The 14828-nt window shown below is 50.6% G+C and overlaps 1 protein-coding gene across 11 annotated transcripts in view; it reads right to left on the reverse strand.

The window, feature by feature from the left end:
- The window catches only part of LOC119960968 (protein unc-80 homolog), a 475408-nt gene that overhangs the window by 379820 nt on the left and 80760 nt on the right, over nucleotides 1-14828 (reverse strand). For all 11 annotated transcript variants that reach the window (XM_038788541.1, XM_038788566.1, XM_038788560.1 and 8 more), the window contains exon 7: nucleotides 10741-10871. In XM_038788541.1, the coding sequence (XP_038644469.1) occupies nucleotides 10741-10871 (131 nt within the window). The remainder of the gene's footprint in view (nucleotides 1-10740; nucleotides 10872-14828) is intronic.

The raw sequence follows: 14828 nt of genomic DNA on the forward strand, positions 1-14828 counted from the left end.
GTGATGATCCCCCCCCCCTCAACAGGACAAGACTGCTCACAATAACCGGGAGCGGAGCAGGACCGGAGGGGGTTCACCCATTCTGCACCCCCTGACAGTCTGAACAGAGGGCACTGGACCTTGCTGGGGGATCTGGCATCCGGGAGGTCGCGCAATGCGAAGTTGGAGGTGCAGAACCAAGTGAGACAACCCTGCATGACAACTTCCCCCCCCCCCCCCCCCCCCCTCCCAGCCCATCCTCTGTCCCCTCACACTCTACCCACTGGACCCCCCATCCTCTGTCCCCTCACACTCTACCCACTGGACCCCCCATCCTCTGTGCCCTCACACTCTACACACTGGGCCCCCCATCCTCTGTCCCCTCACACTCTACCCACTGGACCCCCCATCCTCTGTCCCCTCACACTCTACCCACTGGGCCCCCCATCCTCTGTCCCCTCACACTCTACCCACTGGACCCCCCATCCTCTGTCCCCTCACACTCTACCCACTGGACCCCCCATCCTCTGTCCCCTCACACTCTTCCCACTGGACCCCCCATCCTTTGTCCCCTCACACTCTACCCACTGGACCCCCCATCCTCTGTCCCCTCACACTCTACCCACTGGACCCCCCATCCTCTGTGCCCACACACTCTACCCACTGGGCCCCCCATCCTCTGTCCCCTCACACTCCACCCACTGGACCATCCTACGCCCGGCCGAGCGTGTCTAACTAACCCCGTATTATTCTATTCCCTAGGGCGTGCTGACGAACGTCTGCTGCCACACACAGACGACCACCGCACCCAGGGCCGCACGCCAGAGGGTGGCAGGTGGTCAGCCAGGAGTGCCATCCTCCCAACCCGGGACCGTCGAGCAGGACGCACACAGGACGGCGACACAGTCAACAGATTCACCTGAGGGAGAACCAGACTTGGGCCGCGTGCAGCCTGCGCTCGGATATGACTGGGGCGAGGACATTGCTGGTTTTATGACAGACGAGGACCTAGGGCTTGCGGCACTGCTGTCTCCCACACCATCCACCATCCCAGAGACACTCACCTCGGTTGGCCAATTAAGTGATGAGGCTCCTGGGTCACGGTCTGGTGTGCACCACACAGCTGAGCCGGTACAGCAGGTGGAGGTCGGAGCAGCCGAGGGGCTGGACGGTCGGAGGGCAGCCCAGGCCCAGCACAAGCTGGCTCCCTGACGTTTCCCGGGTTCCTAGATTTACTCGACCCACGTGGACAGCCTATGCATTTTGAAACACAGGGACACAATGACGGGATGAGGGCTGTCTTCCAGCAGCTGCAGATGCAGTTAGAGGAGTCAAACTGCGTCCAGGAGCAGGGAGTGGTGCCGCTCATGGCAGCCACACAGGCCAACACCGCACGGGTGCCGTCCGTGGTCGAGGCAATGGGTGAAACGGTTTCGGCCATGGGTCAGGTTCTGCACAGCGTTGGGCTTAATGTGCACACGTCATCCTCAGCCCTGGAGAGGGCTGCCCTCTCACAGGCAGCAATGCGCCAGAGCCAAAATGACATTGCCGGCGCGCTACGGGCCCTGGCCGAGTCTCACCAGGCCATGGCCCAGTCCCAGCACGCCATGGCACAGTCCCAGCAGGCCATGGCACAGTCCCAGCAGGCCATGGCACAGTCCCAGCAGTCAGTCACAGAGAGCATCGACCGCCTGACACACGTGCTGGATGGTATCGCGCACTCACAGGTTGAGGTCGCAGTCCCTGGCGGGAATGTCTCACTCCTTGGACTCCGTCTCAACGAACCTTCGGACCCTGGTCGATACGGTTGCAGGCCTCCAGGACTGGCAGCGCCAGGTGTTGGTGGGGCGACGGGGCACCTCCCCGCTCGCACCTCTGTCCCACAGTGAGGCCCGGTGGTCACCGGGCTCCCCGAGGGAGGAGGAGTTATGGGGCCCATCCCATTAACTCCATCACGGGACATCCCTGAACGTTCGGCCTCCCTCCGTCCCATCCCTGGTGCATCAGGTGGGCAGCGGGCAGAGCAGGGTGGTACCATGTCATCCGAAACACCCGCGAAGCAGCCTGGCCCATCAAGGCCGGGTCGCCCCAGGAAACGAGTGCCGACGGGAGACATGTCGTAGGGCGTGATTCTCAGCAGTCCGCCTCCACTCCTGCTGTATCATAAGAACATAAGAACATAAGAACTAGGAGCAGGAGTAGGCCATCTGGCCCCTCGAGCCTGCTCCGCCATTCAATTAGATCATGGCTGATCTTTTGTGGACTCAGCTCCACTTTCCGGCCCGAACACTGGGGATTCACTTAGACGTAGTGGTAGGGTCCATAAGGCAATGAAGAGGGACACAGAGTAAGTTGGCACGGGTGAAGGGCACAGTTTAGTTGTAGGGGCTAGGGCATCTATAATATTCACCATTAAACACACTGTTGCACCTAACTTGTAAGACTGTGTGATTTTTCAGTTGCCACGGGGATCGTGATGGTGACTGAGTGTCGCTGGGGTGGACGAGAGGTGAAACTTCGGTGCCGTGTGTGCAGTCCCTTCCCCCCCCCCCCACCCCCTGCCACAGCTACCCCCCGCGGGCACATGATTCAGTGTCCCTGACGAACTCAGCGACCACCGAGGTGGATGGTTCAGCTATTGCCATGGGTCAGACTTTGTCGAACGATTCTGAGCTCACAGCTCATCGCAGAGCGGGCTGTCATCATTCAACATGGCACTGATCACACCCGCTGACACAGCCATCAATGTCGTGCCATACCATTGTGCCGCAGTGGTAAGGGTGATCTCGAAGTGGAGCAGTGGACGCAGAGCGGGGGTGCGGGGGGGTGGGGGGCTGGTGATGGTGGCAGTTGCGTGCTGACCGTCTGCATGACTGCCGATGCAGGTGGTAGTGGTAGTGTTCAGCGGTGCCGTCGCACGCGGTGCGTGAATCTTGCTGCCACCAAGGCGTCACGTGCCCGCTGTCCTCGCCGGTGCCGTCGTGCAGCCACCTGGACATTACCAGCACCCAGGTCGTGTCTGCGTGCTGCGCCCGACACACCACCAACCTCCTCCTCCTCCTCCTCCTCCATCTCCATGTTGGCATCACTGCCAGTGGCTTCGGGCTTCTCCCTCCGACTCCTCCACCAGGGCATCTCCCCTCTGCATCACGATGTTGTGCAGCGCACAGCAGACCACGACAATGCGAGCCACTCTCTCAGGCTGGTACTGCAGGGCCCGTCCGGAGCGGTCCAGGCACCTGAATCTCATTTTCAACAGGCCGAAGCAGCGCTCCACCACACCCCTGGTTGCTGCATGGGCCTCATTGTAAAGGGTCTCTGCGTTGGTCTGAGGCCTCCGTATGGGCGTCATCAGCCAAGACCTCAGTGGATAACCCCTGTCGCCCAGCAACCAGCCCCTCAGCTGGGGGGGGGGGGGAATCCCTCAAACATATCAGGGATGAATGACTGTGCAAGAATGTACGCATCATGCACACTCCCAGGGAACCTTGCGCACACGTGCATGATCTTCATGTGGGGGTCGCATACCACCTGGTTGTTCATGGAGTATGTCCCCCTCCTGTTTGTGAACACTTCCCTGTTGCCTGCAGGCGGGTGCATGGGGACGTGAACACAATCGATAGCACCCTGTACCATCGGTATCCCGGCCACGTTGGCAAATCCACGGGCTCGTGCTTCTTGACTTGCTCGGTCCTCGGGAAAGGTGAGGTAGCGGTCGGCGATGGCATACAGGGCTCCGGTCACATCCCGGATGCACCTGTGCACCGATGCCTGCGAGATCCCGGATAGGTCCCCGCTCGGAGACTGGAAGGAGCCGGTTGCATAAACGTTAAGTGCCACCGTCACCTTGACAGCAACCGGGATCGCGTGTCCTCCTCCCGTTCAACGTGGGGCGAGGTGCGCCACGAGGTGACAGATATGTGTCACCGTCTCTCTGCTCAACCGGAGTCTCCTCCTGCAGATGGTATCCGGCATTGTCTCGAAAGAGATCCGGCCACGGTACACCCTAGGCCTTGCTCGTCGCCTCTGGCGCCCTGGCTCCACCATCAATGCCTCCTCCACCCCCCCCCCCCCCCCCCCCACCCCCCCCCCCCCCCCCCATGCTGCTCGACGACGGGCCACTCCGCGGCCATTCCCTCTGCTGCTGCAGCTGGCCCTGCATCCACTGCGGGATGTGGCTGTGGACGCTGTTGGATCTCCAACAGCAGTGCTGCGGCCCCAACCACTGCGCTGAACATAGCTGTTCAGTTAGAATACATTCTTGTCACCTACAGAAGGATGGTGGGGGGCAGAGATATGACATGTTAGACGGAGGTGAGTCGACACCTCGGCAGCCGCCTGCCACGGGATACCTGTGTGTCCCGGTGGCCTGGTTGCGCTGCTGACACGCAGCCAGCCTAACCCCTGGTCACTTTCTGCGTCCAACGGGCAGTTAACAACACATCCTCCTCACCGGTGCATCAGTGGGCTGTGGCCATCAGCCACAAGGCAACCAGCGGCCGTGTCCTCGTGACCGTCCTGCCAATGCAGGGCGGCTGACATGTTCCACTCCACTCACTCCCTCTCTCCCCCCCACTTCTCTCTCTCTCTCCCCACTTCTCCCTCTCTCCCCCCCCCACTACTCACTCTCTCCCCACCACTACTCACTCTCCCCCCCTCCCACTACTCGCTCTCCCCACCACTTCTCCCTCTCTCTCCCCCCCACTACTCACTCTCCCTCCCTCCCACTTCTTCCCCTCCCACTACTCACTCTCCCTCCCACTTCTCCCCCTCCCACTACTCGCTCTCCCCCCTCCCACTTCTCCCTCTCCCCCCCACTATTCGCTCTCCCCCCCCCACTTATCCCTCTCTCTCCCCCCCACTACTCACTCTCCCCCTCCCACTTCTCCCCCTCCCACTACTTGCTCTTTCCCCCACTACTCGCTCTCCCCACTCCTCGCTCTCCCCCCTCCCACTTCTCCCTCTCCCCCTCCACTTCTCCCTCTCTCTCCCCCCCACTACTCGCTCCCCCCCACTTCTCCCTCTCTCTCCCTCCCCCCCACTACTCGCTCTCCCCCCTCCCACTTCTCGCTCTCCCCCCCTCCCACTTCTCCCTCTCTCTCCCTCCTCCCACTACTCGCTCTCCCCCCCTCCCACTTCTCCCTCTCTCTCCCCCCCACTACTCGCTCTCCCCCCTCCCACTTCTCCCTCTCCCTCCCTCCCACTACTCGCTCTCTGGGTTCAGAATTGGTGCCATACCATGTGACAGCTAGGCTCATTTAAAAGAAAAGAAAGATGCAGAAGATTTCAAAACCTTTTCCAAAACCGGCAAATGATTGTTATATACCAAAAAATCCTTAAGTCGTAGCCGGAAATAAATCCTAAAGGAATCGGGACCACAATTGCAGTAGGGGTCTGCCAAAACGAGACATGCGAGAAGAAGCTACACTATCTATAAAAATGGAATACAATTTAATACTGTACTCACCTGAATTCAAACGTAACCCTGCACAGGACATCTGTGGTAGTATGACTAGGGCGATCATATTACCTTAGAACCAAGCTGCCATTGGTACAGCAGACTCGCTGCCAATTGGCCCAGGCAAGTCATGTGCCTCTCTGCCAATTGGCTGTGGCTAGTCGTGTGACTCCCCGCCAATTAGCTGAGAGGTTGGTAGCTCCGCCTACAAGGTGGGGTATAAGAATTCGTACCGGCTGGCAGTCGGCCTTTCTCTGTACAACCACTGCCGGGCACACATCTAGCGTATTAAAGCCTGTTGTTTGGAACTTCTCTACGACTTGAGTCCAATTGATGGTGCATCAACATCAACATTACCAGACCAAATGGGAGTGATACAATAGCCAATCAGATGCAAAATTAGCACCTTGGGAGAAGAAAATCTTCAAGATACCAGGGTAGAATGGGATTAAGAAGGAAATGAGAGGAAGTCCAATTTAAAAACATAGAACTGTACAGCACAGTACAGGCCCTTCCGTCCACAATGTTGTGCCAAACTAGTCTGAAACTAAGGTCACATCATTTTATACTTGTTTGAGGTATTTGTTGATGAAGTAATCAGAAGGCAATATATAGATTAACCCTCAGCCACATTTGGTGAGATATTAAAAGTCATTGATAAATATTAACTGTAAAGTTGTGGAGAGCGCAGACCTTAAGAAAAGGAATAGAACAGTCGAGTAAAGCATCAATAGGACAAGGAGACCCAAGGCGAGGGAGGCAGTACCCAAGAAAACCACAAAGTGGTAGCAGACCATGGCCGGGATTCTCCTCTACCCGGCGGGGCGGGGGGTCCAGGCGTTGTGGAGTGGCGAGAACCACTCCGGTGTCGGGCGTCCCCAAAGGTGCGGAATTCTCCGCACCTTTAGGGGCTAGGCCCGCGCCGGAGTGGTTTCCGCTCCACCGGCCGGTGTGAACAGCCTTTTGCGCCCCGCCAGCCGGGGCCAAAAGGCCTTCGCCGGCCAGCGGACGTCCGCAAATGCGCCGGAGCGTCAGAAGCTGCTGACGTCATCCCGGCGCATGCGTGGGGGAGGGGGTCTCTTCCGCGGAAGAAAAAGAGTGCCGCCATGGCACAGGCGGGTGGGCCCCGATTGCCCCCAGGACCCCGGCGCCCGCCCGCACCGCCAAGGCTTGTCAGCGGCGGGACTTCGGCCCATCGCGGGCCAGAAAATCGACGCTGGGGCCCGCCGACCGGCGCGATTCCCGCCCCCTCCGATTCCCGGGTGGCGGAGAATTCGGGCCACGCCGGGGGCGGGATTGACGCCGGCCCCGGGCGATTCTCCGACCCTGCGCAGGGTCAGAGAATTCCGCTCCATGTCAGGGCAGCTGAAGTGCACACCCCGAAGTGTTTAGTGCAGAGGAAAGAAGAGAATGAGAAGCAGCTTAAAGGCTTAGATATGGAGCTTTACAAAATGCTAACACATAAGTACAATAGCAGGCAACAGTGCAGAGTGAGCAGATAGCTATGAACGAAGGAATCATTACATATTGTAATCGGCGATTGGGCGGAGAATGGCCAAATCGGGTCGGCACCATTTTGACGTCATTTTTCGAGTCTCCGCCCCCTCTGAAAGTGTGTCATCGTGTCGCACACACACGCCATTGCAACGCCGGAGATCGGGTGGAGAATCCTTTCCGATGGGCAAATCGGGGCTGGTTTGATGCCGTTTTTAGAGTCTCCGCCCCCTCTGAAATGGCATCATCGCATTGCATGCGCACACTGTTACAGCACCGTTGGAACGTCATCGGCAGGCCCCCTCCCATGATGCTCCGCTCCCGATGGGTTGAGTTCCCGAACGCACGGTTGACGTGTGGTCTGAGCGGTCTGGAGCAGGCATGGCGGCTGCGGACTCTGTCCAGTGCCGCCACACTCAGCTGGGATCCGTTCCACTGGCCGGGAGAGGGCTTTGGGGACTGGTGGGGGGTGGCCAGGGGGTGGCCTGTGCGGTCGCAATTGGCGGGTTGGATCCGTGTACGGCTGGCGCCATGTTGTACTGCGCGACCCCTGCATGTCATCACCGTGCGCATGCGCGGCTGTGGATCGGTCATTCTCTGGACATTTTCAATGCAGGAGCTGGGAGTTTCACCCGGTGCCGCTGCTAGCCCCTTACTGGTCCAGGAATCGGTGAGAGGTCTGCACCGATTTTGGCATCATAAAACGTCCGCAAATTCTCCATTTCAGCTGGCACATAAACGGAGAATCCAGCCCATTATCTGCTGTAAGCTGAAAGAAAGGGAACCTGAAAAAAAGAAAATGAAGCTATTTCACAGGAAAATGTTTGTATTGAAGCTGAATTGGAAGACTTGAAACTCAAGATTTAAGCAGAGTATGTACCTTTGAAAATCTACAGAATCCCTACAGTGCGGACGGAGTCCATTAGGCCTGCACTGACCCTTAAAAAGACCACAAGCCCACTGCCCCATGCTCTGCAACCCCATAATCCCACCTAACCTGCACATCCTTGGACACTAAAGGGTAATTTAACATGGCCAATCCACAACACCTGCACTTTTTTGGACTATGGGAGGAAACCGGACGGCACCTGGAGAAAGCCCACCCAGGCACGGGGAGACAGTACCCAAGAAAACCACAATGTGCAGCTTCCACACAGTCACCCAAGGCCCACATTGAACCAGAGTCCCTGACGCTGTGAGGCAACAATGATAACCACTGTGCGACCATGCTGCCCAAATGTATGATAAACTAAAGTCTTCAATGAACCAAACTGTTCAAGGTTGGAACAAACATATTTCTGAGGTATCTGAGGTTGTGAAAGAAACAGAAGGGTTGAATGTTGAGAAGAATGTAATGAGCAAAAATCTGAATCGTGCAAAGACTCAGTACGTATCTCCAGTAAAGCACAAAGAAGCAATAACAACTCTGAATTCCAATTATTGGCTTATTGAAGATGCAGTTGGCAGAGCTCAATCAGAAGCACAGCAGACACAACAGCAGGCATAAGATGTACTCAAAGAAACTGTTACCTTTCAAAAACCTTTGAAGAATTAATATGTGCCCCTGCAAAAACATGAGGGGTTAAAAAAATGTTAAATACTACTTTAGAAAAAAAACGTATTGGAACTATAAGTAGTGAGGAAGCAATGCACTAGAGCATAGTGTGCGTTAAGAGGTCACCAAGAAAATCAACAGTTGAAAGAACAGATAATATTCCTTCAGGATCAAATGCAAAAGGAATACATAACCCTTCATGAAGAAATTAAGACTGTCGCGAACAACAGAATGGAGGAACAGCAAAAGAATGCTCAGGAGACAGGTGAATTACAAGAAAACTCAAAATGAAGCAATTGAGCTTCACAAAAAAAAGGCAACATTTTTGAAGGATGTTCACTTGCTGTAGGGATTCCCAAGGTCAAAGTTTATTCCTCTGGAAAATTATAAAGGAAAGCAAAATAAATTTAATGTCACTCTGAATGAAATGAAGAACCAGTTGGTGGAGAAAACTCAACAATGTTCACTATTCCAGGACGAAGTCAAGGGATACAAGAAAGGGACAGAAGAGCTGAAGTATCAGCTGAATGGAGGAGGTGACATTGAAAGGAAAAGCCATAAAACATTCCAAGCTGCGAATTCATACTGTAGCCATGGCGGGCGCCATTACAGAACTGAACAAGTTAAGACTTTGCCGGACACAGACCTGGCCAACAGTGAAACCAAAATGAAGAACAAGGACAAAGCTCTGCTACAGATGGAGAAAGAAGACAAAAATAAGTTTGGAAAATATAAATACTATGCTAACGATCAAGGAACTAGATGGAAAAGCACTGGATGCATCAAACTTACTGAGAATCATTGATTTGTTGAAAAATAAAATCATTGAAACCAAATTCAAGAACCTAGATTGTCAAGAAAAAGTTGAATAATTGTAAGAGAAAATAGACAATCTCACAAAGGAGTGTGAAGAGTCTCAGTGGCAGATTTTGCGCTCCCATGTTTGGGTGTCGGGATAGGCGGCGGGAGCAAGAAATCCCATGGGTGTCCCAAAACTCAGTTTATACCGGTGGGAATTCAACATGCCAGAGGCGCACATGTTAGTACATTCCACGGGGGGGGGGGGGGGGGGGGGGGGTCATGCCCGGGCAGTACCCTGGCACTGAACTTCGTGGGGTGAGTTAGGGGGATTGCATGGGTGGGCATTCAGTGACGGGGGGGGGGGGGGGTGTTCTAGAGGGGCAAATTATATTTTTTATTTATTAAAGGGCACCTCGATCTTCTAAAAGCTACGATGCTGGCGAGGAACCATGGGACTCACCCCTTCACGTGCTTATTTACTAAGTCCCTAACAATACAGCATAAGAAGCTGCCCTTGGAGCTGGCAGCTTCCACACCATTTTCCTGCCTGCTGCAATGCTCTTCAAAGAAGATTACGCTCTCTGAAACAAATAGCAAAATCAAAACTGGAAGCTTGAAGGACAGCAAGGAGGATTCAGGACTTGGTGAGGAAACAAATTCAGTGCTGAGAGAGGGTAGCATGTAAAGAATGACTGTATTGTAAATAGGTTTGGATATATATTTGGGGGAGGTATTGCATCAGGGTATTCAGCATAGCATGGGTTAATGTTGTACGAGAGAGCAATGCCATCCACATTATGATGTAGAGACATTTGATCGTAGACCCGGAGTCCAGTATTAGAGTAACAGGAGCCAGCATGAGGACAGCATCTAGTTGGGCAGATGCATCAACAAGCACTTAATATTCAATAAGACCTCTTAGTGGGACATTGACCAAACAATCTTACAACAGAACCCAGCAATTATCTTCACACACCAGGTTGATTCTGAACGACTGGATGGAGACAGTGAATCTTTTTAGTACTTGAAGCAGGCCAGTAGATCTCATGATAACAGCTAAGCTAATTGTCCACCAGATATGCTCAAGTCTCAATTCTCCTCAATAGGCTCTTCATTATTAAGTATTTGCTACCTGCCACTGCCAGACATTTTGCCACTCATGTACTTTACTGACCCCAGAGGTTCAAGTGCATTTTTGGCCCACTGATCCAACGTCGTCATGTACAGATTGCTCCTGGCGCCTACTTCAAACCCACTTTGGCCGGACTGGGAAGATTCAACTCAATATGAGCCAATGAAGGATATGGGTCAGCAAAAGATAAATGTAGTAACATCTGCTTCATTGAGTCATAAGTATTTACTATATATTCTATCAGGTAAACCATGGACTATCAGCTAATTTTCACATGACAATGCAGTTATTTACTAACAGCAAATTGAAAAGCAGCAATACCTGGAGTTAGTGGTTCCTTTGTCCTGAGAGGCACCTGCTGTTTCCAATGAATTTCTTTGATGGCAGCTCTGCATTCTGATCTCTGGAGGTACCGAGTCCAGCTCACCAGTTTCACAAACCACCTGAAAACCCTTTGAATCATTTAAGCAAATTAATTTTGAATGATTACTGTGGAATATTCATACCCAATTCAACAAGTATTTGAGATCCTTATTTTCAAGATGCATCACAATAACCATAAGGTGGTCTTTATTGGTTAGTACATAGTGCCCCTGCCTCTAAGCCAGAAGCCCCAAGTTCAAGTCCCACTCCAGGAATTGCTGGCCATGGGAGAAATGTTCAAGATGTGGTACAAGCAAGTTGATGACCAGCCTACCAATCCTTCCAACATTTGCCCAAAGTGGGAAAAAATGTGTGAAGATGTGAAACAAACAATAATGAATAATTTGCATTTATATCTCTTGACAATTTTCTGAGCTGATAAAAGTGAAATGTAAGCATTATTTATTTTTCATTCAACTGTTGCAAAAAAGACAACACAATGACACAGGGTGTTATAGCTCCAATAAATTGTTCACAACAGGTAAGTTGTAGTTTTGAAGTTGAACTGAGTTCTGATATTGACGGTTTGCTGAGTTGCACAAATATTCGAGTGTATGTGCTATTCCCTTCCACAAGTAAATCATTATGGAACGACTTCCAGTAATGAATGCATTCTGTCAGTGATACGGTTCAAATTTCTCTAGGAATCCAGTATGGTGTAACCCCCAAGAACATGATGCAGTCTCAGTTTAACCTTGGTATTGGACTTTTAGAAATCGAAATTTGGGACAAAATTAATCGTCACTTGAACCAATGTGGATTAATAAAGGAAAATTAACAGATTTTTAAAGGGAAAATCATGATTAACTAACTTGCTTGAGTTTTTTAATGAGGTAATGGAAGGGGCTGATGAAAAGTAATGCACACTAAAAAGTCTTACAACACCAGGTTAAAGTCCAACAGGTTTTATTCAAACACTAGCTTTCGGAGCACTGCTGCTTCCTCGGGTGAAGGAAGGAGCAGTGCTCTGAAAGCTAGTGTTTGAAACAAACCTGTTGCACTTTAACCTGGTGTTGTAAGACTTCTTACTGTGCTCACCCCAGTCCAACACCAGCATCTCCACATCATGAAAAGTAATGCAGTTGATGTGTGTACATGGACTTTCAAAAGGCAGTTAATAATGTGCCACACAACAGGCCTGTCTACATAGATAAAGCTTATGGAATAGAAGTGACAATCACCACATTGATGCAAGATGGACTGAGTGGCAAAACAAGAGATTAGTGAATGATTGTGTTTTGGATTGGAGAAAGGTATGTAGAAAAGGGTGGTACTGCCAAATCTATAGCCCCTTGGTTATCTAGAAGCATGCAGGGTAAGATAAAGCAGGAAAAAAAAAGCTGACGGCAGTCACAAAAAAACGTATACATGAGAAAGCCTAGAAGAGTATAGAAAATGCAGGGGTGAAAAAGTGAAATCAAGAAAGAAAAGAGAGGATCTGGAGAAATGTTGGCTGGTTAAAATCAAGGAGAACCCAAAGACGATTTATCAGTATATAAAAAGCAAGAGGATCCCTATGGGGGATTTACAAGGTAACTTATGTGTTGATGTAAAAGATGTAGACAGGGCTCTTAATGAGTCCTTTGTCTCTTTATTCACTAATGAGAGGAATGCAGCAGACATTCTAGTTTCTGAGAAGGAATCTGAAATATTAGATACATTAATCTTAGTGAGAGAGGAGGGACGGAGGGATTGACATCCCTGAAGGGCCTGATGGATTGCATCCCGGCTGTTAAAGGAAGCCAGGGAGGGAATCCAGATGCTCCGAGGATCATTTTTTTCATTCCTCACTAGATACAGGTGAGGTGCCAAAGGATTTGGAGGTCTGTGAACATTGTACCATTGTTTAAAATGGGTGCAAGGATAGGTGAAATAATTGTAGTCCAGTAAATCTGACATTGATGGTGGTCAAATTATTTCTGAGAACCAGGATAAACTGTCACTTAGAAAGGTATAGTTTAATCAGGGATAGTCAGCTTGGTTTTGATAGGGAAAAATCATGTCTTACTAACTTAGCTGAATGTTTGAAGAAATAACAAGGAGGATTGATGAGGGTAGTGCAATGGATGTTGTCTACATGGATTTAAGGAGTATTGATGAGGGCAGTGCAGTGGATATTGTCAACTTGGATTTTAGTAAGGTAGTTGACAAGGTCCCCACATGGTAGACTGATCAGAAAAATAAAAGCCCACGGAGAAGGGGGGGGGGGGGGGGGTCGATTCAAATTGACTCTGTGAAACAAAGAGTAATGATCGACAGATGTTTTAGCAAATGGAGGGTGGTTTCCAGTGGTGTTCCACAGGGCTCAGTGTTGGAGCCCTTATTGTTTGTTATATATATTAATGATTTAAATATGGGATACACAATTGTGAAATTTGTAGATGAAACAAAAATTGGCCGTGTAATTGATAGTGAAGAGTATAACAGTGGACCCTAGAATAATATCAAATGGTTTGGTTTGAATAGTGGAATAGCAGATGAAATTCAATCCAGACAAGTGTGAGGTTTTGCATTTTTGGACGAAAACAAAGCAATAAATGGGAGGATATTGAATGGGGTAGAGGAAGTACGTGCATGTCCACAGGTCCCTGAAGGTGGCAGGACAAGTAGTAAAGAAGGCTTATGGAATGTTTTCCTTTATTATGTGAGGCTTGGAGTACAAAGGCAGGAATGGAATGATGGAACTGTATAAAATACTGGTTAGGCCAGAACTGGAATTGTGTGGACAGTTCTGGTGACTACAATACAGGAAGGATATAAATTCTCCACAGAGAGTACAGAGGAGATTTACAAGAGTATTGCCAGGGCTTGAAAATTGCAGCTATGAGGAAAGATTAGATAGTCTTGGGCTGTTTTCATTACAATAGAGGAGGCTGAGAGGTGAATTGACCGCGATGTAAGAAATTATGTCGACAGAGAAGACGTGTTTTCCCTAGAAGAGAGGACAATTGCAAAGGCCAAGATTTAAGGAAATTGGTAAGGTTAGAGGGGATATTAGGGTGGTAGGTGTCTGGAATTTGCTGCCTGGATTGATGGTTTGAAGCAGAAATCCTCCACCCATTTCAAAAAGGTCCTTGGATCCGCACCTGAAGTGCTGTAACCCGCAAGGCTGTGGATCGGGTGCTGAATGTATCAGAATGAGAAGGTAGTGTTTTCAGCTGGTGCAGCCGCAATGGGCTAATTAGCCTTTTTCTGTGCCGTAATTTTTCTATGGTTTCTGTGGTGTAAGGGACTTGCTTTTCTTGATCTGTAGGCTTGGGGAAGGCACAATTTCTAAATTTGCGAATAGCACAAAACTTGTTAACTATGAGGAGGATAGTGACAAACGTTCAGAGGATATAGACAGGCTAGTGGATTGGCGAGAATTAGCAAAATAAATTTAATACAGAGAAGCTTTTCACTTCGGTAGGGAGAACAAAGAGAGGTAATATAAAATAACGGGTATAATTCTAAAGTGGGAGCAGGAGTAGAGGGACCTGGGTGTACATGTACACAAATTAATGAAGGGGGAAGCCCAGTTTGAGGAAGGTGTTCACAAAGCGCATATGATGCTGCAGGTGGGTGGGATGGAGTTCAATTTTCTCCCAGATTGGGGCACCCTTTAAAGATGGATCCCGGATCTCTGTTTAGTTGGGCTTGCCGGCTCTATCAGGTCCTGTCCCGCCTGAGTGATGGCACAAACCTTGTGCCAGGTTTTTTTTGATAGAGAGATATGAACAGAACACCTGGCTGTGTTTCTGGAGAGAAACACGCCAATTTTCAGTCAGAACCTGACACTTTACCATTTATTTTTGGCAAGTTCTGCCCAGTAACCAGCAAGTGGTTAGGATCTGGAATACACTTCCTGAGAGTGGTGGTAGCAATTCAATCGAAGATGATTTTACTGGCCGATGGGAGAAAGGTGAATGAATGTGACTAGGTGAGTTCCTCTTGTAAAAGGCTGACAGGGACAAGACAGGCCATAAGCCTTTCCTCTGTGCTGTAAA

Source organism: Scyliorhinus canicula, chromosome 2 (genome assembly GCF_902713615.1).
Source record: "Scyliorhinus canicula chromosome 2, sScyCan1.1, whole genome shotgun sequence".
Taxonomy (NCBI): domain Eukaryota; kingdom Metazoa; phylum Chordata; class Chondrichthyes; order Carcharhiniformes; family Scyliorhinidae; genus Scyliorhinus; species Scyliorhinus canicula.